Raw genomic sequence first — 22,156 nt, 5'->3', positions numbered from 1 at the left:
GACTTTTTGTGGGAGACAAAGTGACTAAAAAACAGCGATTCTGATGGTTTATTTTATTTTTTTTCTGCGTTTTTAGTGCAGACTAAATAATGATATAATGTAATAGTTCAGACTTTTACGGACGCGTTATAATCAGTTATGTCAATTCTTTAATTTTTTTACATTGTACCTGGGGGAAAATAGGAAAAGTCTTTTTTTTTTTCCAACTTTTAATATATATTTTTTAATATACAGTATATTAAAAAAAAACTTTATTGTACTGTATTCAACTTTTTTTGTACTTGTCCCCGGTTGAGCTGAAAATCAAAATATTTATCTTTATAAGCTTAGTATGAAAGGAAAAAGAGACCATGCAGTTACATGCAGATATTACCTGTTCATGTGTAGGGCTCCAGGACACAGTCATTATTTGTTAGTTCTTGTAGACTGCTCTTATTTCCCCCCCACTTCTCACACAGACTGCTCTCCATATCTCCTCTCTCACACAGACTGCTCTCCATATCCCGTCTCTCACACAGACTACTCTCCATATCCCCTCTCTCACACAGACCACTCTCTATATCCCCTCTCTCCCTCTCTCACACAGACTGCTCTCCATATCTCCTCTCTCACACAGACTGCTCTCCATATCTCCTCTCTCACACAAACTGCTCTCCATATCCCCTCTCTCACACAGACTGCTCTCCATATCTTCTCTCTCACACAGACTGCTCTCCATATCCCCTCTCTCACACAGACTGCTCTCCATATCTCCTCTCTCACACAGACTGCTCTCCATATCTCCTCTCTCACACAGACTGCTCTCCATATCCCCTCTCTCACACAGACTACTCTCCATATCCCCTCTCTCACACAGACCACTCTCTATATCCCCTCTCTCCCTCTCTCACACAGACTGCTCTCCATATCTCCTCTCTCACACAGACTGCTCTCCATATCTCCTCTCTCACACAAACTGCTCTCCATATCCCCTCTCTCACACAGACTGCTCTCCATATCTTCTCTCTCACACAGACTGCTCTCCATATCCCCTCTCTCACACAGACTGCTCTCCATATCTCCTCTCTCACACAGACTGCTCTCCATATCCCCTCTCTCCCTCTCTCACACAGACTGCTCTCCATATCTCCTCTCTCACACAGACTGCTCTCCATATCTCCTCTCTCACACAAACTGCTCTCCATATCCCCTCTCTCACACAGACTGCTCTCCATATCTCCTCTCTCACACAGACTGCTCTCCATATCCCCTCTCTCACACAGACCGCTCTCTATATCCCCTCTCTCCCTCTCTCACACAGACTGCTCTCCATATCTCCTCTCTCACACAGACTGCTCTCCATATCTCCTCTCTCACACAGACTGCTCTCCATATCTCCTCTCTCACACAGACTGCTCGTCATATCTCCTCTCTCACACAAACTGCTCTCCATATCCCCTCTCTCACACAGACTGCTCTCCATATCTCCTCTCTCACACAGACTGCTCTCCATATCCCCCTCTCTCACACAAACTGCTCTCCATATCCCCTCTCTCACACAGACTGCTCTCCATATCCCCCTCTCTCAAACAGACTGCTCTCCATATACCCTCTCTCACACAGACTGCTCTCCATATCCCCCTCTCTCACACAGACTTCTCTCCCTATCCATGCTTCACCCTCTCTTACACAGACTGCTCTCCATATCCCCCTCTCTCACACAGACTGCTCTCCATATCTCCTCTCTCACACAGACTGCTCTCCATATCCCCCTCTCTCAAACAGACTGCTCTCCATATACCCTCTCTCACACAGACTGCTCTCCATATCCCCCTCTCTCACACAGACTTCTCTCCCTATCCATGCTTCACCCTCTCTTACACAGACTGCTCTCCATATCCCCCTCTCTCACACAGACTTCTCTCCCTATCCATGCTTCACCCTCTCTTACACAGACTGCTTCCCCTGCCCACCCCTCTCACACAAACAGCTCCCAATGCCTATTTTTTTTAGTTGGTAGGCCCACTTCTTGGTTCAGGGGCCCACCAAGAGGTTTCACTGGCTCCCCAGTGGGCCAGCAGGTGCCTGTAGGTAATGATGTAGGAATATATATTACTTCCACTATGTCCTGTTGCCAAAAAAGGACATCTCATCAGGTTGCAAAAAATATAATTTGAACTCATACACGCTGAATATATCCCTAAAATTAACAAGGTAAAATATTTGTTCTAAAAAAAAGAGTTCTGATAATAACACATTCATTTTCTCAGAGGAAGACATGATATCAGAGTCCATATCAAAAAAGGCCAAACTCTGACCTAAGAATGGTGCTGACAGTACAAGAGGTCCTGGTGAGGGCTCTGAAGAAGCTGGAGGATTCAAGTTTCCAGAGATTCATAGAGAAACTGAGTGTCTTGGAGGTCAGAGAACAATATAAAAATATTCCAAAAGATGAGCTGAGTGGGAAAGATCCAGAACACATTGTTGGTATGATCAATGAATACTACAGATATGCCTATGGGGCTGAGGTGACCTTGGATGTCCTAGAGGACATAGATGAGAAAAATGTTCGGGAGGAACTCCAGCATGAACTGATGGAAGGTAAGAAGTGATAATCTAAATGTAAACTTATATTATGGCTGATAGTTCATTAAAGTAGCCACAATATAGATCCAAAGATCTACTATCTCCTCTTCCCCATCCTCCCCTATGAACTACAAGGAGAACATCACCAGGTTCTGTTTCTAGTCCTTCAGGCACAGGCGTACCCAAACCTTGTTCCCTAACAGCAAAGTGGCAAGAAGTCAGGCCGGGAGTACTGCTTCCCTCTCTGTTTTGCCAAAACAAAGCAAGGTGCTGGTGGAGGATGGGAGGGCGTACATTGTGGATGCAGGTGTCAACTAGACGTAAATATGTCAACTAAACTCAACTGCTTGAAAGGTCTAAGCAGAAGTTAGGCATCCATGAAGAGCTTGTTTTGTCTGAGCTTCAGAGACACGTTCCTTAATTTTCTGATGTGGAGGTCATCAATAGCTCATCGCTGCTTGTACGACCTGAAGAGCACGAATAGGGTGGAGATCCACCGTATGGCCACATGACATACTTAGTAGATGGTAATGCTTATGCTACCTATACAATACATTGGGGTGGCAGATCTTCAGCACAGAGCACATGTCATCTGAAAACTCTGTTGTTGTTTTCATTACTCTTTACCTTTTATAACCCAGATGAACCTCTGGAATTGAGAACGCAAAACGCGTAGGAAAGATTTTGTGATTGGATGAGATAAGTGTCTCCCCAAGGTCTTTTCAATGTGGTCCCTCCGCAGATAGGTTAGTGTGTATAAAATAGCAAAAATAGGGTCAGATAATTTTTGGACCGGACGGTACAATTACTGAGCGTGACTATGAGAGATATTAAACTATCTGTGTCCTTGTGCAAGTACATCCAGTATTGAGCGTGCTATCTTGATTTTTATTAGGTATAAATTAGTATTTGTTACATTATTTCATACATATTATCCGGTCTATTGTACCTCTATTACATTAGGCTATGGGCGTGGACCAATACATGATGTCACCCTTATCTGTAACATTCATCTAGTTGGATTGAGTGTTTAGATTATGTAATTAAATATATTTTTTATTATAGTTTTTTTTTTCTCTAGTGTGTTACGTTTTATTGCCCTTTTAGCATATAGATTCCCTGTGCCCTAAATCTTCTACACAGGGACAGCACATTTTTCAAAAAGACACTTAAAAATTTCTGCACCACAATGCATGAGCAAAGCAAGGAACGTTTGAAAGGTTGCCCGGATATAAGGTAGCAATTTGGTTTTTACCGTTGCCCCACACCACATTGCCCAGTTGCAAAAGTTGTGGGAGGGAGGGAAAGCAGTGGACGACCTGACACTAGATGCAGGCCAGCAATCTGCCTGAAATCTATAGACAACCCCAAAAAATTGCATCTCTACTCCACACAGTCCCTGGTGTAGAAAAAAGTGCTATATTTACAAAAGTATTCTCCGGTATTGTGTTAAAAACAAACAGTTACTTTGCCCGATGGAGCCTGTATGGCAGCACCCGGACGTTGTATGGGCCAGTACTAAGCACAACCTCTGTCATGTACATGACCCCCTAGGTGCGTCACGATAGGAAAATAAAAAACTCTAGCACTTGGAATGCAGCGATGCAAAAACATTTTTTTATAGTACAAAAATTGTAAAACATTAAAAACAAATTATACATGTTTGGTATCACAGTAATTGTATCAACCCGTGGAATTATGGAAACATGTCATTTACACCGCACAAGGTACGGCATAAATTTAAAACGCAAAAAAACAGTGAAGGAAAAGTTGTTTTTTCCAATTCCCCCTATATAAAAGTTAATGAAAGTTAATCGGTAAATATATGTACCCCAAAATAAAGCCAATAAAAAAATATAACCCCTCCTGCAAATAACAAGCCCTTACAGCTATGTCAATGGAAAAATAAAAACTTTTTGGTTCTTGGAATGCGAAGATGAAAATACTAAAAAAATTGCTTGGTCATTAAGAGGTTACCCGGATATAAGGTAAATACCGGTTCTGATAGATTAATATATGACTTTTGTGGTTTTATATTTCAGTGGATATTTCAGGATATGGTCTTGGAACAAAAATGTTTACAGGTAAGAGGACCGGCAAATAGAAGTGGGAATGTCACCTCCCCAGGTGCACAAAGCAAACCGCGATCTCCACGCCACAGTTTTCCACCCCCTCTGATACGCCTTTCTAGCTCTAAGGAGCCATTACTCATAGATAGGGAAGGAAAGGGGCCGGAATAAGTACCTCCTGCTACAATCAGCTGTATACAATCATAAAAAAGTAAGAAACATGTGAAACAACACATTTATAATAGTTACAAAAACGTACAAAAACATTCAATAATTCATAATAAGATCATTTAAGAACATTGGGAACTATAGTATTTAAAGGGCTTGTCCACTACCGGACAACTGATGATCTATTCACCAGATAGGTCATCGGTTCATTATTGGTGTGGTCAGATTCCCGGACCCCACACTGTTAAGCCGCTCCGGCTGCTTCCGTGCACCAGACGTACAGCCGGAAACAAAAGGCTCCAGCCGCGGAATAGTGGCCGAGCCAACTGCTATGTGCAGAGACAACTGCTTCCAGCTTCATACATCGCATAATAGGCAATAACACCCGATGCCCGCAGGCCACCGGAGCGGCTGATCAGTGCGGGTGTCCGGTGGATAGGTCATCAGTTATCAGGTAATGGACAACCCCTTTAACATGAGAATCCAGTGTCCGTTATGATTTAACAGAGCTCTCCTATGGTCACTGGTTTATTAACCCTCTCAATCCCTGAAAACTGGAAGTTGCTAGTATTCTCCTGATGTGTGTGGAAAAAGTGTCTAGATGCACTAGAAGGATTTCTTACCTCGGGATTGGTAGATACATTGAGATGTTTTCTAATTCTGGCTTTTAGTGGGCGACTCAGACACCCAACGTAAGTCAGATTGCAAATGGTACAATTTATCTGAGACACTACATGTCGTGTGTTTCCATTTTTCAGATTTTTACTTTTGTTTTTTCCTCCCCATCTTCCAAAAGCCATAACTTTTTTTTTATTTTTCAATCAATATTGCCGAGGGCTTGTTTTTTGCCGGACGAGTTGTAGATTTTCACAGCGCCATTTATTGTACCATATAAGGTAGTGGGAAATGAGAAAAAGATATATGTGGGGTGGAATAGGAAAAAAACAGTGATTTCTCAGTCTTTTCGGTAGTTTTGTTTTTATGGTGTTCACCGTGCAATAAAAACGGCATGTTCTGCGGGTCAATACAATTACAGCGATACCAAATTGATATAGTTTTCTTTACAAGGAAAAAACTGATTGCTAAAAATTTAATTTAAGCTTTGTCGCCACATTCTGAGAGCCATAACTTTTTTATTTTTCGGTCAATTTAGCGGTGTGTGGTCTTATTTTTTGCGGGGGCTTATTTTTCTGTCGTTTATATTAGTACCATTTTAGTGTACATGAGACTTTTTGATCACTTTTTATTTCATGTTTTGTGGGAGATGAAATGACCAAAAAACAGCAATTCTGATGTTTTACTTTTTTTACGGCGTTCACCGTGCGGACTAAATAACGCTATATTGTAATAGTTCAGACTTTTACGGATGCGTCTATACCAGCTATGTTGGCTTTTTATTTTTTTTACATTGTGCTTGAGGAAAAATGGGTTAAAAAAAACGTTCTTTTTTAATTTTTTTATTTATTAAAAAAAACTTTTTTTTTTACTGTTTTTTTTAATTTTTTTTACTTGGCACCCTAGAGGACTTTAACCAGCAATCGTTAGATCGCCTGCACGATATACCGCAATACTAATGTACTGCAGTATATCGGGATTCCAACAGTTTCTTATGAAGCCCTGCAGGAGGGCCCATGCCAACCAACGGCACCCCCCGATCTCGCTGATCTACTTTTATGGACAGTAACTGATGAGATCTTATTAAACAAATAATATATATGTAGATGCAGTTCTTTGTGTTCTCCAGCGCCAATAGCTGTTGAATCAGGAACAGTAAAATGATGTGATAAAAAAAAACAACATCCCGGGAGACGATGGAAAAACTGTGTGATCTGATCAGACACTGGGAAGTATACGGCTTATATCGTACAGAGCTTAAAACACACATTAACCATTAAAAACATAGAAATGGAGGACAGGATGCAGATAAAACTCCCATCACACAGGGATTCGTGTGTCATTATAGAACATTTTATATCCCATACACTGGTATAGGATCCACTCTCCATTCAGCCAGAATATTATCTCTGAACTAGAACTCGCCATAAGCCAAGCCTCATATGAGCAATGGTTCCTCTCTTTATCGTTATAATTAGGCTGGGTTCACATGAGCATGTTACGTCTGTAATGGACGGAACGTATTTCGGCCCCAAGTCCCGGACTGAACACACTGCAGGGAGCCGGGCTCCTAGCATCATAGTTATGTACGACGCTAGGAGTCCCTGCCTCTCTGCAGGACAACTGTCCCGTACTGTAATCATGTTTTCAGTACGGGACAGTAGTTCCACGGAGAGGCAGGGACTCCTAGCGTCGTACATAACTATGATGCTAGGAGCCCGGCTCCCTGCAGTGTGTTCGGTTCGGGACTTGCGGTCGAAATACGTCCGTCCATTACGGACGTAACATGCTCGTGTGAACCCAGCCTTAATATCAAGGTTCGTGATCGCTGATGTTTTGGTTGATTATCTCATTTATTTGTGTCCGGTGGGATTTCAAAGCTGAAAAAAAATTCTTAATGTGGAATAGTACATAAAACATAGTGAAAATTTGCAGACGTAATGATGTGTCTTTCTCTCGTACTTCGTTCCTCACTTTACAGACAGAGTAGATTTTATAGACCGTCACCGATCAGATCTTATTAGAAAGTTATGGTCTGTAGATCTGGTCCTACGTGATCTCCGGGACCAAGATCTACTGACTACGGAACAGTACAAAGATCTGATGAAAAAGAGAACAACCCGGGAGAAGATGAGAGACCTGTGTGATATTATCAGATACTGGGAGGACACTGGGAAGTATACAGCTTATAAAGTGATCCAAAAACGCAATAAAAGCATCATCAAAAGCTTGGAAGCAAAAGACTGGATAAGAATAAATCCTCGGTCCTTTGTCTGGAGTAAGTCTAGAACATTGTTTGACACTTTTTATGCAATTGCCCTTAGATGTTATCATGAGGCTAATGAAATCTCTGCAACATCTGTAGCGCAAAGAGGAGAATCATTACAGGGGTTTTCTTATGAATGTATGATCGCTATGGTCCTGATCCCGGTGATCGGCAGAACCCCTTCACTAGAGTAACCTACATATTGCTCTCTAGGTCCTTGCCTGGTACTGCAGTACAGCCCCATTGAAATATATGGTGCTGATCTAGAGCCAAATTGCATATCATACACAGCATTATGGAGAGGGGCATTAACCTCTTGGGCCAAGGCCCCTTCTCTCCACTGATCAGTGGAGGTACCGGAGACAAAACCCTCAGCAATCGGACATTTATGTCTTGTTAAAAAAAAAAAAAAAACCTTTTTAAAGACGACCTGTCACTCCTGACATCTTAGTAAATAAATGTATTCCCCATGAATTAACAATTCTGGAACATCTTCTTTTAGAAATCTGCGTTGTACCATTCCTGTTATTTGTCCTGAAAATGTATGAATAAATTACCAACTGGGTGTACCATTCCCTTTATTAAAAAGGTGTGTCCCTATAGTCTCACTCTATCAAGTCTGATTGGACAGTACCAGTTTGTATAGGAACACGCCCCAATTGGTAACAACTTGTTAATTTATTCCTACATTTCTAGGAGGGATAACGGAGTAATGGTAAAAATTAGAGTTCTAAGAAAATCTGTTCTAGAATTGTTATTTCATGGGGAACACAAGTATTTTCTAAAACAGCCATGACAGGAGAGGTGGCCGATCCAATTGCAATACATTTTTTGAAAAAAAAAAAATCCATACGATGTAGTAAATTGTTCCTTTATAAGTACATTATTGTATCTGAAGGAACATTCTGAACCAAATATCTTTTTTTAGCAGCATTAGCTGGATATTTTCCTTAGAAGTCTCTTGACACTGTGTATTTAATGAGTTAAAACTTAAGATAAAGGCGGCTACATCTGTACATATAATTTATTGGTTACAATTCCCGCAAAAATTTTGAGGGCTATGAAAACAACCCTCAACAAACCACTTTTTTTTGTCTGTGTTACAAATAATTATTAAGTATTTATTATGGTAAATTATTTTTTATTAAAAAAAGGGATTTATTTATATTTTTTGAAAAATTTTATTATTTAAAACGTTATTAAAGGGGTTGTCCACAAACAGACAACTAATGCCCAAGTGACAGGTCCTCTTTAACTGGTTCGCGACCGCTGGCTGTATTTTTATGGCCAGCGGTCAGGGACGGGTCCTTAGAACACGCGCCATAGACTTTCTACGGCTCGGGTTTTTACTTGCTGCCCGCGCGATCGGGCAGCTGAATGTCGGGTCTCCGGCTGTCAGTGACTGCCGGGGACCCTGAGGAGAGGATAGAAGCAGCTTTCGCTGCTTCTGTCTTCTCTGATCACTTGTACACAGCGCTGAATGCGCGCTGTGTACAGGAATAGAGGCAGCAGCAGCGCTGTCTCTATTCCTCCCGGTGATCATGTGACTGGTCACATGATCGCCGGATACCGTTACTGAGAGACTGCTGCTAGGTCTTACTAGACCCAGCACAGCCCTATTAGTGACAATCGTCACTATGAGAGGGCTGATTTCTCCTGTAACTGTGCAGCTCCAGTTACAGTGGAAAAACATGGTGCAGATTTTTACTTCCCCATTAAAGTCAATGGGAATAAACCCTTGACCTTCCTGCAGTGATTGACTAAATTGGCACAGAGATTTGTTACCACTTCTTCCACTTTGCTGCAAGTGCCGCATGGAAAATCCGCAACAATTCCGCTACGTATGAACTTAGCCTTACAATAGGTTGACTTGGTGTCCAATCATTGAAGCTCAGGACTTTACTGTTCTTTATGTTATAGGGTTTGGGTTACAATTGTGACATGTCTCTTGTCTCTGTAGGTAGAGATCACTTAGTGAACAGACACAGATCTCATCTGATTTATAATATAAATAAAGTGAATCCAGTATTAGACGATCTCCGATCCAATCATCTACTGACCCAAAAACAGTGTGAAGATTTCCAAGCAATGACCACATCAAAAATAAAGATGAAATATCTGTGTGATCTGCTCCAGCATCAGTCGGACTCGGCCAAGGATCAATTCTACGTTTCACTCTGGAAATACAACTACACAGTCATCAATAACTTGGAGAAATCAGATAAGAAAAAAAAAACGTCAGAATCTTTAACCAGATGCATGCCAGAAGGTATAACTCATAAATGTACTGTATGTAATATATTAGATCCGACATTTGTTTTTTTTTTGCATTTATACAACTATTATGTGATTTGTTTTTCAGTGGGACAAATAAGCTACAGAAATGTATCAGAAAATGAACAGAAACCTCATCCACTAAGTATAATGATATTCAGCTATCAGTAATTCCTTTCTCCTCTGTCACTATAAGGATATGTAGTGGCGTGACAAATTTCTGCGACTAATAATCAGTTCCATACATGTGAATGTGGATGTGCATGGATTACTGCAAACCCCAATTAGATGAATGGGACAGTCACAGAATTTATACGCTAATTCTGCCACGAGTGGACCTACCTAATATTCCCATATCTGCACTCTTAAATTTGAGTCTCCGCTGTGTCATCACAGGTGTCTCTTATTTTATGTTAGGCTTGAAAGCCTTAAACGAGCCACTAATGGCACCAATGGCTGCATGCATCCGAAATCACGCCGCCATGCTTTGGCAAATCCACAAAGATTTTGATGTTGAGACCTTACCCATGGCAAAATTTACCTTTAAGCTTCATCCATATTTTTTGTATTACTGATTAATTTCTGAGCTGTACAGATGTAGCCAAGTTTATCTTGACTCTGATAACTCGCTGCAGCGTGATATCACACAACAAAAGCCATTGAAAAAGTCATTGAAAAAGTCAGATAAACTTTCCTACCACTGTGTATTTAATGTGTTAAAAGCCAAGATAAAGAGATCAGGAATATCTTTCCGAAGGAAGGCTTTGATCTGCTTCTTTATGCACAACACAGTAATATGTTCATGTGCAAAAGACCTATCATTTATAATAGCACTACAAAGAAGCAGTTCAAGGGAGTGGCGAAGTGGGCAATTGCAACGCCCCCAAACAACTGCATCATAAAATTATTTTTTTAATCGGTCACTATCTATTGGTTTAAACCAATAAATAAAAGCTGGTTATACTCCTCCTCCTCGCTCCAGCTTCCACTTCATCTCCGTGTGCCTCCACACTGGGTCCTGACACTGCCGGCATTAGAACTCTGTGTGCAGCGGCGGCTGGAGTTTAGAAGGAGCCTGGGAGAAAGTATATGAGTTTGGTCTGGGGTGTAAATATTTTTTCTTGTCTGAGTCCTAAATTTATTTAGGTGTCTGGTCTGGAGTCTGCATTAATTTTGGGGTCTGGTGTCTGCATTAATTTATAGGCTAGGTCTGGGTCCTGCATTAATTTAGGAGTTCGGTCTGGGTTACTGTAGAGGTCCACGATGGAGTCTGAATTGATGTAGAGGTCTGGTCTGGAGTCTGAATATATTTGTGTTTCTATAGGAGCTGGGGTTGGATACAAGAGCAATGGGCTAAGTAAAACTTGGATGAAAACTGTGCGGTCCAAATGGAGTAGAAAAAGAACTAGAAAGTTTACTGCCAGAAAATATGTCACCCGTGAGTAACTGTATTTATGGAGAACCTGTAACCTGAGAATACCTTTTGCCCCATGAAATAACAATTCTGAAGCAACCTTTCTTAGACCTATGTTGTGCCGTTTCACTTTTATTCCTGCTAGAAATTTTTAAATGACGCCTGGGCTACATAGAGACATTTTGATTATAATTATGGAGCTACAGCTGTAGTACAAAGACAAACATTGAGTTGCATGCAATTTCGTGGTCTGCACCTGTCACTCGATCAAAACGTTTCCGTGTAGGCCAGGCATAAATGTGTCAGGACTTGATCCCAGAAACGTTACTATTCTAGGTAGTAGCAGTCCTCACTGGGCTTTCTGGGATGCTGGACAGCCCCCTTTCCAGTGTCAGTGTCCAGTTGAATCAAGATCTGCTAATTAGAAATCTGGTCTATTAATTGACATCCTCTGAATACCTATAAAAAACTTGCCCTTGCATGTCCTGCATGCCAGATTATTGAGCTTCTTGCCTATAGACTAGCTCATTACCTCTTCTCTGCCTAACACTACATTTGCTTGTCTGTGTACCATACTTGGATTGCTTCTGACCATGATTCTGAATTGCTGTACAAACTGTATCTGCTTATCTGTCCACCAACTTTCGATTGCTTCTGACTAACTCTCTGCCTTATACTACAAACTGTTGTTGCTTATCTGTTGACCGAACTTGGAATGTTTACCTACTACATCTCTGCCTTATACTACAAACTGTAGTGCTATGAACTTGGACTGGTACTTGACTACTTTTGCTTAAAGGCATGGTGTTGCCAGAAAAACATGTTTGTTTTTTTTTTAATTAAACATTTAGTGTGTGGGTGATTAAACATTGTTCAAATTTTTTTTATTTTTTTCACGAGTCAGGAAATATTATAAATTATTTCTAATTTATAATACTAACCATTTTTGGTCACTAGATGGAGCTATTTCCCAAAATTGCAGCATTGCAACATTGGGTTAAAAGCCCTCGCTCTAGTGAGCTCTCAGCATCCCCCCCTCCTTTATCCTGGCTAGTGCCGGGATAAACGAGGGGTTTGAACGGTGTAACCTCCTACACTGTGTGTCGCCATTTTTTGAGCTAACACACAGCGTAGTAGGTTTACATACAGTAGTAAACACACACAAACACGAACATACATTGAAATCTCTTACCTGCTCCTGCCGCCGCGGCTCCCTCCGGCCCGTCCGCTCCGTTTGCTGCCGCTGGTCCAAGTGCACAAATCCGGAAGCCGCGACCGGAAGTAGTAATATTACTGTCCGGCCGCGACTTCCGGTCCACAGGAAAATCGCGCCGGACGGCGCCAATTTCGAATTGGACTGTGTGGGAGCGGCGCATGCGCAGTTCCCACACAGACGCCGTACACTGAAGTCAATGGGACGGGAGCCGTTCGCAGTCCCTATGGGACTGTGGCTGCCGTATTCCATGTCTGTATGTGTCGTTAATCGACACAGACAGAAATGGAACAAAAAATGGCAGCCCCCATAGGGAAGAAAAAGTGTAAAAATAAGAAAAAGTAAAACACAAACACACAAATGAATATAAACGTTTTTAATAAAGCACTAACATCTTTAACATATAAAAAAATAATTTGTGATGACACTGTTCCTTTAATATCAGCATCCTTCCAGATTGTTTCATCTACTGGACTCTGAACCTGCTTCCTCTCCATGACAGAAAAAGGCCATACTGACACAAGGGAGGGTTAATCCCCAATTCTCAGCAGGATGCAGATAAGCCACATTGTTATATGAGGGAGGTCAAACAGGTGCATAATATTGATGAACAGCCAATCACTCACTAACCATTCATGAGGAGGTGCCTGCTTAGTGTTATAATTACACACAGACAAGGCTTCTTGACAGTCACACGAATAAATCCACATACTATTAGAGCAGAGAAACTGTCCAACACCTTCTAATTGCACCACACAAAATGCTGACACCCCATCGCTCAGGGTCTGGAAGCAGGTCAGAGTCCAGTCTTTGAGGTAGCAGATCCTCTATACTACACCACAAAGGAAAGCTGACAGCTCCTCTATACTACACTACACAGGAGAGCTGACAGCTCCTCTATACTACACTACACAGGAGAGCTGACAGCTCCTCTATACTAAACCACACAGGAGAGCTGACAGCTCCTCTATACTACACCACACAGGAGAGCTGACAGCTCCTCTATACTACACCACACAGGAGAGCTGACAGCTGCTCTATACTGTAACATACAGGAGAGCTGTCAGCTCCTCTATACTACACCACACAGGGGAGAGCTGACCACTCCTCTATACTAAACCACACATGAGAGCTGACAGCTCCTCTATACTACACTACACTACTCAGTAGAACTGACTGAGCATCTTTACTACACCCCACAGGAGAGCTGACAGCTCCTCTACACTACACCACACAGGAGAACTGACAGATCCTCTATACTACATAATACAGGAAACTGACAGATCATCTATAGTACACCACACAGGGGAGCTGACAGATCTTTTATATGACACCACACAACAGAGATGACAGATCCTCTATACTACACCACACAGGAGAGCTGACAGATCCTCTATACTACACCACACAGGAGAACTGACAGCTCCTCTATACTACACCACACAGGAGAGCTGACAGATCCTCTATACTACACCACACAGGACAGCTGACAGCTCCTCTATACTACACCACACAGGAGAACTGACACCTCCTCTATACTACACCACACAGGAGAACTGACAGCTCCTCTATACTTCACCGCACAGTGGAACTGACAGCTCATTTATACTATACTACACAGGAGAACTGAAAGATCCTCTATACTAGACCACACAGGAGAGCAGACAGCTCCTCTATACTACACCACACAGGAGAGCAGACAGCTCCTCTATACTACACCACACAGGAGAACATACAGATCCTCTATACTACATAACACAGGTGAACTGACAAATCATCTATACTACACCACACAGGAGAGCTGACAGATCCTCTATACTACACCACACAGGAGAACTGACAGCTCCTCTATACTACACCACACAGAGGAGAGCTGACCACTCCTCTATACTAAACCACACATGAGAGCTGACAGATCCTCTATACTACACCACTAAGGAGAACTGACAGCCCCTCTATACTACACCACACAGGAGAGCTGACAGCTCCTCTATACTACACCACACAGGAGAACTGACAGCTCCTCTATACTACACCACACAGGAGAGCTGACAGCTCCTCTATACTACACCACACAGGAGAGCTGACAGCTCCTCTATACTACACCACAGAGGAGAGCTGACAGTTCCTCTATACTACACCACACAGGGGAGAGCTGACCACTCCTCTATACTAAACCACACATGAGAGATGACAGATACTCTATACTACACTATACAGGAGAGCTCACAGATCCTCTATACTACACCACACAGGAGAGCTGACAGATCATATATATTACACCACACAGGAGAACTGACAGATCCTCTATACTACACCACACAGGAGAACTGACAGATCCTCTATACTTCACCGCACAGTGGAACTGACAGCTCATTTATACTATACTACACAGGAGAACTGAAAGATCCTCTATTCTACACCACACATGAGAGCTGACAGATCCACTATACTACACTATACAGGAGAACTGACAGATACGCTACACTACACCACACAGGAGAGCTGACAGATCCTCTATACTACACCACACAGGAGAACTGACAGCTCCTCTATACTACACCACACAGAGGAGAGCTGACCACTCCTCTATACTAAACCACACATGAGAGCTGACAGATCCTCTATACTACATCACTAAGGAGAACTGACAGCTCCTCTATACTACACCACACAGGAGAGCTGACAGCTCCTCTATACTACACCACACAGGAGAGCTGACAGTTCCTCTATACTACACCACACAGGAGAACTGACAGCTCCTCTATACTACACCACACAGGGGAGAGCTGACCACTCCTCTATACTAAACCACACATGAGAGATGACAGATACTCTATACTACACTATACAGGAGAGCTCACAGATCCTCTATACTACACCACACAGGAGAACTGACAGATCCTCTATACTACACCACACAGGAGAACTGACAGATCCTCTATACTAGACCACACAGGAGAGCTGACATATCCTCTATACTACACCACACAGGAGAGCTGACAGCTCCTCTATACTACACCACACAGGAGAACTGACAGATCCTCTATACTACATCACACAGGAGAACTGAAAGCTCTTCTTTACTACACCACACCACACAGGAGAGCTGACAGCTCCTCTATACTACACCACACATGAGAACTGAGAGATCCTCTATACTACACCACACAGGAGCGCTGACACCTCCTCAATACTACACCACACAGGAGAGCGGACAGATCCTCTATACTACATCACACTGGAGAGCTGACAGCTCCTCTATACTACACTACACTACACAGGAGAGCTGACAGATCCTCTTTACTACACTACACAGGAGAGCTGACAGATCCTCTATACTACACCACACAGGAGAACTGACAGCTCCTCTATACTACACCACACAGGAGAGTTGACAGATTCGCTATACTACACCACACAGGAGAGCTGACAGATCCTCTATACTACATAATACAGGAAACTGACAGATAATCTATACTACACCACACAGGAGAGCTTATAGATTCTCTATAATACATAACACAGGTGAACTTACAAATCATCTATACTACACCACACAGGAGAGCTGACAGATCCTCTATACTAGACCACACAGGAGAGCGGACATATCCTCTATACTACACCACACAGGAGAGCTGACAGATCCTCTATACTACACCACACAGGAGAGCTGACAGCTCCTCTATACTACACCACACATGAGAACTGAGAGATCCTCTATACTACACCACACAGGCGAGCTGACAGATCCCTCTATATTACAACACACAGGCAAGCTGACAGCTCCTCTATACTACACCACACAGGAGAGCTGACAGATCCTCTATACTACATCACACTGGAGAGCTGACAGCTCCTTTATACTACACCACACAGAAGCGTTGACAGCTCCTCTATACTACACCACACAGGAGAGCTGACAGATCCTCTATACTACATCACACTGGAGAGCTGACAGCTCCTTTATACTACACCACACAGAAGCGTTGACAGCTCCTCTATACAACACCACACAGGAGAACTGACAGCTCCTCTATACTACACCACACAGGAGAGCTGACAGCTCCTCTATACTACACCACACAGGGGAGAGCTGACCACTCCTCTATACTAAACCACACAGGAGAGCTGACAGAACCTCTATACTACATCACACAGGAGAACTGACAGCTCCTCTATACTACATCACACAGGAGAACTGACAGCTCCTCTATACTACATCACACTGGAGAGCTGACAGCTCCTTTATACTACACCACACAGAAGCGTTGACAGCTCCTCTATACAACACCACACAGGAGAGCTGACAGAACCTCTATACTACATCACACAGGAGAGCTGACAGCTACTCTTTACTACACCACACAGGAGAACTGAAAGCTCCTCTTTACTACACCACACAGTAAAGCTGACAGATCCTCTATACTACACCACACAGGAGAACCGACAGATCCTCTATAGTAGACCACACAGGAGAGCTGACAGCTCCTCTATACTACACCACACAGGAGAGCTAACAGATCCTCTATACTACACCACACAGGAGAGCTGACTGCTCCTCTATACTACACCACACAGGAGAACTGACAAATCCTCTATACTACACCACACAGGAGAACTGACAGCTCCTCTATACTACACCACACAGGAGAGCCGACAGCTCCTCTATACTACACCACACAGGAGAGCTGACAGCTCCTCTATACTACACCACACAGGAGAGCTGACAGCTCCTCTATACTACAACACACAGGAGAGCCGACAGATCCTTTATACTACACCACACAGGAGAGCTGACAGATCCTTTATACTACACCACAAAGGAGAACTGACAGCTCCTCTATACTACACCACTCAGGAGAACTGACAGATCCTCTATACTACACCACACAGGAGAGCTGACATCTCCTCTATACTACATCACACAGGAGAACTGACAGATCCTCTATACTACACCACACCACACAGGAGAGCTGACAGCTCCTCTATACTACACCACACACGAGAACTGACAGATACGCTACACTACACCACACAGGAGAACATACAGATCCTCTATACTACATAACACAGGTGAACTGACAAATCATCTATACTACACCACACAGGAGAGCTCACAGATCCTCTATACTACACCACACAGGAGAACTGACAGCTCCTCTATACTACACCACACAGAGGAGAGCTGACCTCTCCTCTATACTAAACCACACATGAGAGCTGACAGATCCTCTATACTACATCACTAAGGAGAACTGACAGCTCCTCTATACTACACCACTCAGGAGAGCTGACAGATCCTCTATACTACACCACACAGGAGAGCTCACAGATCCTCTATACTACACCACACAGGAGAACTGACAGCTCCTCTATACTACACCACACAGAGGAGAGCTGACCTCTCCTCTATACTAAACCACACATGAGAGCTGACAGATCCTCTATACTACATCACTAAGGAGAACTGACAGCTCCTCTATACTACACCACACAGGAGAGCTGACAGCTCCTCTATACTACACCACACAGGAGAGCTGACAGTTCCTCTATACTACACCACACAGGAGAGCTGACAGCTCCTCTATACTACACCACACAGGAGAGCTGACAGCTCCTCTATACTACACCACACAGGAGAGCTGACAGCTCCTCTATACTACACCACACAGGAGAACTGACACCTCCTCTATACTACACCACACAGGAGAGCTGACAGCTCCTCTATACTACACCACACAGGAGAGCTGACAGCTCCTCTATACTACACCACACAAAAGAGCTGACAGATCCTCTATACTACACCACACAGGAGAGCTGACAGTTCCTCTATACTACACCACACAGGAGAACTGACAGCTCCTCTATACTACACCACACAGGGGAGAGCTGACCACTCCTCTATACTAAACCACACATGAGAGATGACAGATACTCTATACTACACTATACAGGAGAGCTCACTGATCCTCTATTCTACACCACACAGGAGAACTGACAGATCCTCTATACTACACCACACAGGAGAACTGACAGATCCTCTATACTAGACCACACAGGAGAGCTGACATATCCTCCATACTACATCACACAGGAGAGCTGACAGCTCCTCTATACTACACCACACAGGAGAACTGACAGATCCTCTATACTACATCACACAGGAGAACTGAAAGCTCCTCTTTACTACACCACACAGTAAAGCTGACAGCTTCTCTATACTACACCACACAGGAGAGCTGACAGATCCTCTATACTACACCACACAGGAGAGCTAACAGATCCTCTATACTACACCACAAAGGGGAACTGACAGCTCCTCTATACTACACCACACAGGGGAGAGCTGACCACTCCTCTATACTAAACCACACATGAGAGATGACAGATACTCTATACTACACTATACAGGAGAGCTCACAGATCCTCTATTCTACACCACACAGGAGAACTGACAGATCCTCTATACTACACCACACAGGAGAACTGACAGATCCTCTATACTAGACCACACAGGAGAGCTGACATATCCTCCATACTACATCACACAGGAGAGCTGACAGCTCCTCTATACTACACCACACAGGAGAACTGACAGATCCTCTATACTACATCACACAGGAGAACTGAAAGCTCCTCTTTACTACACCACACAGTAAAGCTGACAGCTTCTCTATACTACACCACACAGGAGAGCTGACAGATCCTCTATACTACACCACACAGGAGAGCTAACAGATCCTCTATACTACACCACAAAGGAGAACTGACAGCTCCTCTATACTACACCACACAGGAGAGCTGACATCTCCTCTATACTACATCACACAGGAGAACTGACAGATACTCTATACTACACCACACCACACAGGAGAGCTGACAGCTCCTCTATACTACACCACACACGAGAACTGACAGATACGCTACACTACACCACACAGGAGAACATACAGATCCTCTATACTACATAACACAGGTGAACTGACAAATCATCTATACTACACCACACAGGAGAGCTCACAGATCCTCTATACTACACCACACAGGAGAACTGACAGCTCCTCTATACTACACCACACAGAGGAGAGCTGACCTCTCCTCTATACTAAACCACACATGAGAGCTGACAGATCCTCCATACTACATCACTAAGGAGAACTGACAGCTCCTCTATACTACACCACACAGGAGAGCTGACAGCTCCTCTATACTACACCACACAGGAGAGCTGACAGTTCCTCTATACTACACCACACAGGAGAGCTGACAGCTCCTCTATACTACACCACACAGGAGAGCTGACAGCTCCTCTATACTACACCACACAGGAGAGCTGACAGCTCCTCTATACTACACCACACAGGAGAACTGACACCTCCTCTATACTACACCACACAGGAGAGCTGACAGCTCCTCTATACTACACCACACAGGAGAGCTGACAGCTCCTCTATACTACACCACACAAAAGAGCTGACAGATCCTCTATACTACACCACACAGGAGAGCTGACAGTTCCTCTATACTACACCACACAGGAGAACTGACAGCTCCTCTATACTACACCACACAGGGGAGAGCTGACCACTCCTCTATACTAAACCACACATGAGAGATGACAGATACTCTATACTACATCACTAAGGAGAACTGACAGCTCCTCCATACTACATCACACAGGAGAGCTGACAGCTCCTCTATACTACACCACACAGGAGAACTGACAGATCCTCTATACTACATCACAGGGGCGGACATACCGCATGTGCAGCCGGTGCAGCTGCACAAGGGCCCCGCGTGGGAAGGGGGCCCGTTCAGTGGCGTAACTACCACAGTAGCAGCCGTAGCAGCTGCTACGGGGCCCGCGGCATGGGGGGGCCCGTGTCGCCCTGACAGGCACATTACATTTTATGTACCAGGCCTGGCGGCACGGGCCCCCTCATGCCTAGTAGCATCACAACACTAGGCATGAGGGGAGGGAGGGGGCGGGGGCCCGGTGATAGCCGCCACACTGCACTACCAATCGGGAGGGAGGGGGCGGGTGCCCGGGCCCTGTGATAGCCGCTACACTGCACTGCCAATCTGGCACAGATGAATAGGACAGGACGGCGATGCTGGTGGTAGGAGGAGCGCTCAGGCAGGGGAGAGGACAGGGGGCGGTGCGACGTAAGACTTCGGGCGGCTGGACAGTACAGTCAGGACTGCCGGAGAACTCATAGGATGAGCGGAGGACAGACACAGGACGAGTGGAGGACGTGCAGACTGCAGAGGACAGGTAGATGAAGTTAAAAAGTTCATGTCAGAAGGGAGAAGTTTTTATGTAGAAAAATCTGCCTCATAATTCCTTCCGGAATTTTGAGGCATATTTTGACCTGCCGGTAGAACACTTCCCGCGTTTTTCATTGCGTTTTTTTGTGGCGTTTTTCGGCCATCGGGCCGTGGGCAGGGAAACGCAGCAAAAAACGCATTTTCTGCCTGCCATTGTTGTCAATGGGAAGTCAGAGACAGAAACGCCCGAAGAAAGGGCATTGCGCTTCTTTTTCCCGCATGCGGTTTTTACTGCTCGCAGGAAAAATTTCATGGATTTCAATGGGAGGCACTTTCTGACGTTTTTCGCGAAAAAAACCTCAGTGTGAACTCCCCCTAACACAGGGGCGTAACTACTGCTATAGCAGCCGTAGCGGCTGCTACGGGGCCGCGGCATGAGGGGGCCCGCGTCACCTGCCGGCACGGGCCCCCACCTTGGCCGGAATCTCCGCTAGCTGCCGCTATGGCTGCTACAGCGCGATGCCACGGAACACTACGGCAGAGCAGGGAGTATCTCCCCGCTCTGCCATTAAACATAAGACATGTATCCCCTATCCACAGGATAGGGGATACGTGTGTGATCGCTGGCATTGATAGGGAGAACGGGGGACCGAAAGTCCCCTGAAGTTCTCCATCACAAACCTCGGACTTCCGGGGTCTGTGTCGGCAGCTCCGTAGAAATGAATGGAGCGCCGGTCACACTTGAGCTGCGCAGACACCGGAAGTCAGAGGTGAGTGATGGAGAACTTCGGGGGACTTTCGGTCCCCCGCTCTCCCTATCAATGCCAGCGATCACACATGTATCCCCTATCCTGTGGATAGGGGATACATGTCTTTTGTCTTTTCACACTGTAGGTCGCATTTTTTTGAGTGATTGGGGGTGTATGGCGTTCCCTACAGGGGGGGGGCTGTATAGCGTTCCCTACAGGGGGGGGCTGTAAGGCGTTCCCTACAGGGGGGGCTGTATAGCGTTCCCTACAGGGGGGGCTGTATAGCGTTCCCTACAGGGGGGTCTGTATGGCGTTCCCTAAAGGGGGGTCTGTATGGCGTTCCCTACAGGGGGGGGCTGTATGACTTTCCCTACAGACCCCCCCTGTAGGGAACGCCATACAGAACCCCTGTAGATAACGCCATACAGACCCCACTGTAGATAACGCCATAAAGTCCCCCCTGTAGATAACACCATACAGCCCCCTGTAGATAACGCCATACAGCCCCCCTGTAGATAACGCCATACAGCCCCCTCTGTAGATAGCGCCATA

The 22,156-nt window shown here is 44.4% G+C and overlaps 1 protein-coding gene across 2 annotated transcripts in view; it reads left to right on the top strand.

The window, feature by feature from the left end:
• LOC142750296 (NACHT, LRR and PYD domains-containing protein 1-like) overlaps positions 1-22,156 on the top strand; it is a 50,339-nt gene that overhangs the window by 1,348 nt on the left and 26,835 nt on the right. For both annotated transcript variants that reach the window (XM_075859289.1, XM_075859288.1), the window contains exons 2-7: positions 2,250-2,580; positions 4,608-4,649; positions 7,399-7,695; positions 9,644-9,952; positions 10,046-10,102; positions 11,282-11,395. In XM_075859289.1, the coding sequence (XP_075715404.1) occupies positions 2,304-2,580; positions 4,608-4,649; positions 7,399-7,695; positions 9,644-9,952; positions 10,046-10,102; positions 11,282-11,395 (1,096 nt within the window). In that variant the 5' untranslated portion in view covers positions 2,250-2,303. The remainder of the gene's footprint in view (positions 1-2,249; positions 2,581-4,607; positions 4,650-7,398; positions 7,696-9,643; positions 9,953-10,045; positions 10,103-11,281; positions 11,396-22,156) is intronic.

This window comes from Rhinoderma darwinii, chromosome 3, assembly GCF_050947455.1.
Source record: "Rhinoderma darwinii isolate aRhiDar2 chromosome 3, aRhiDar2.hap1, whole genome shotgun sequence".
NCBI classification, from domain to species: domain Eukaryota; kingdom Metazoa; phylum Chordata; class Amphibia; order Anura; family Rhinodermatidae; genus Rhinoderma; species Rhinoderma darwinii.
Note: the sequence above shows the minus strand (reverse complement) of the source record. Positions and strands in the feature narration are given on the sequence as shown.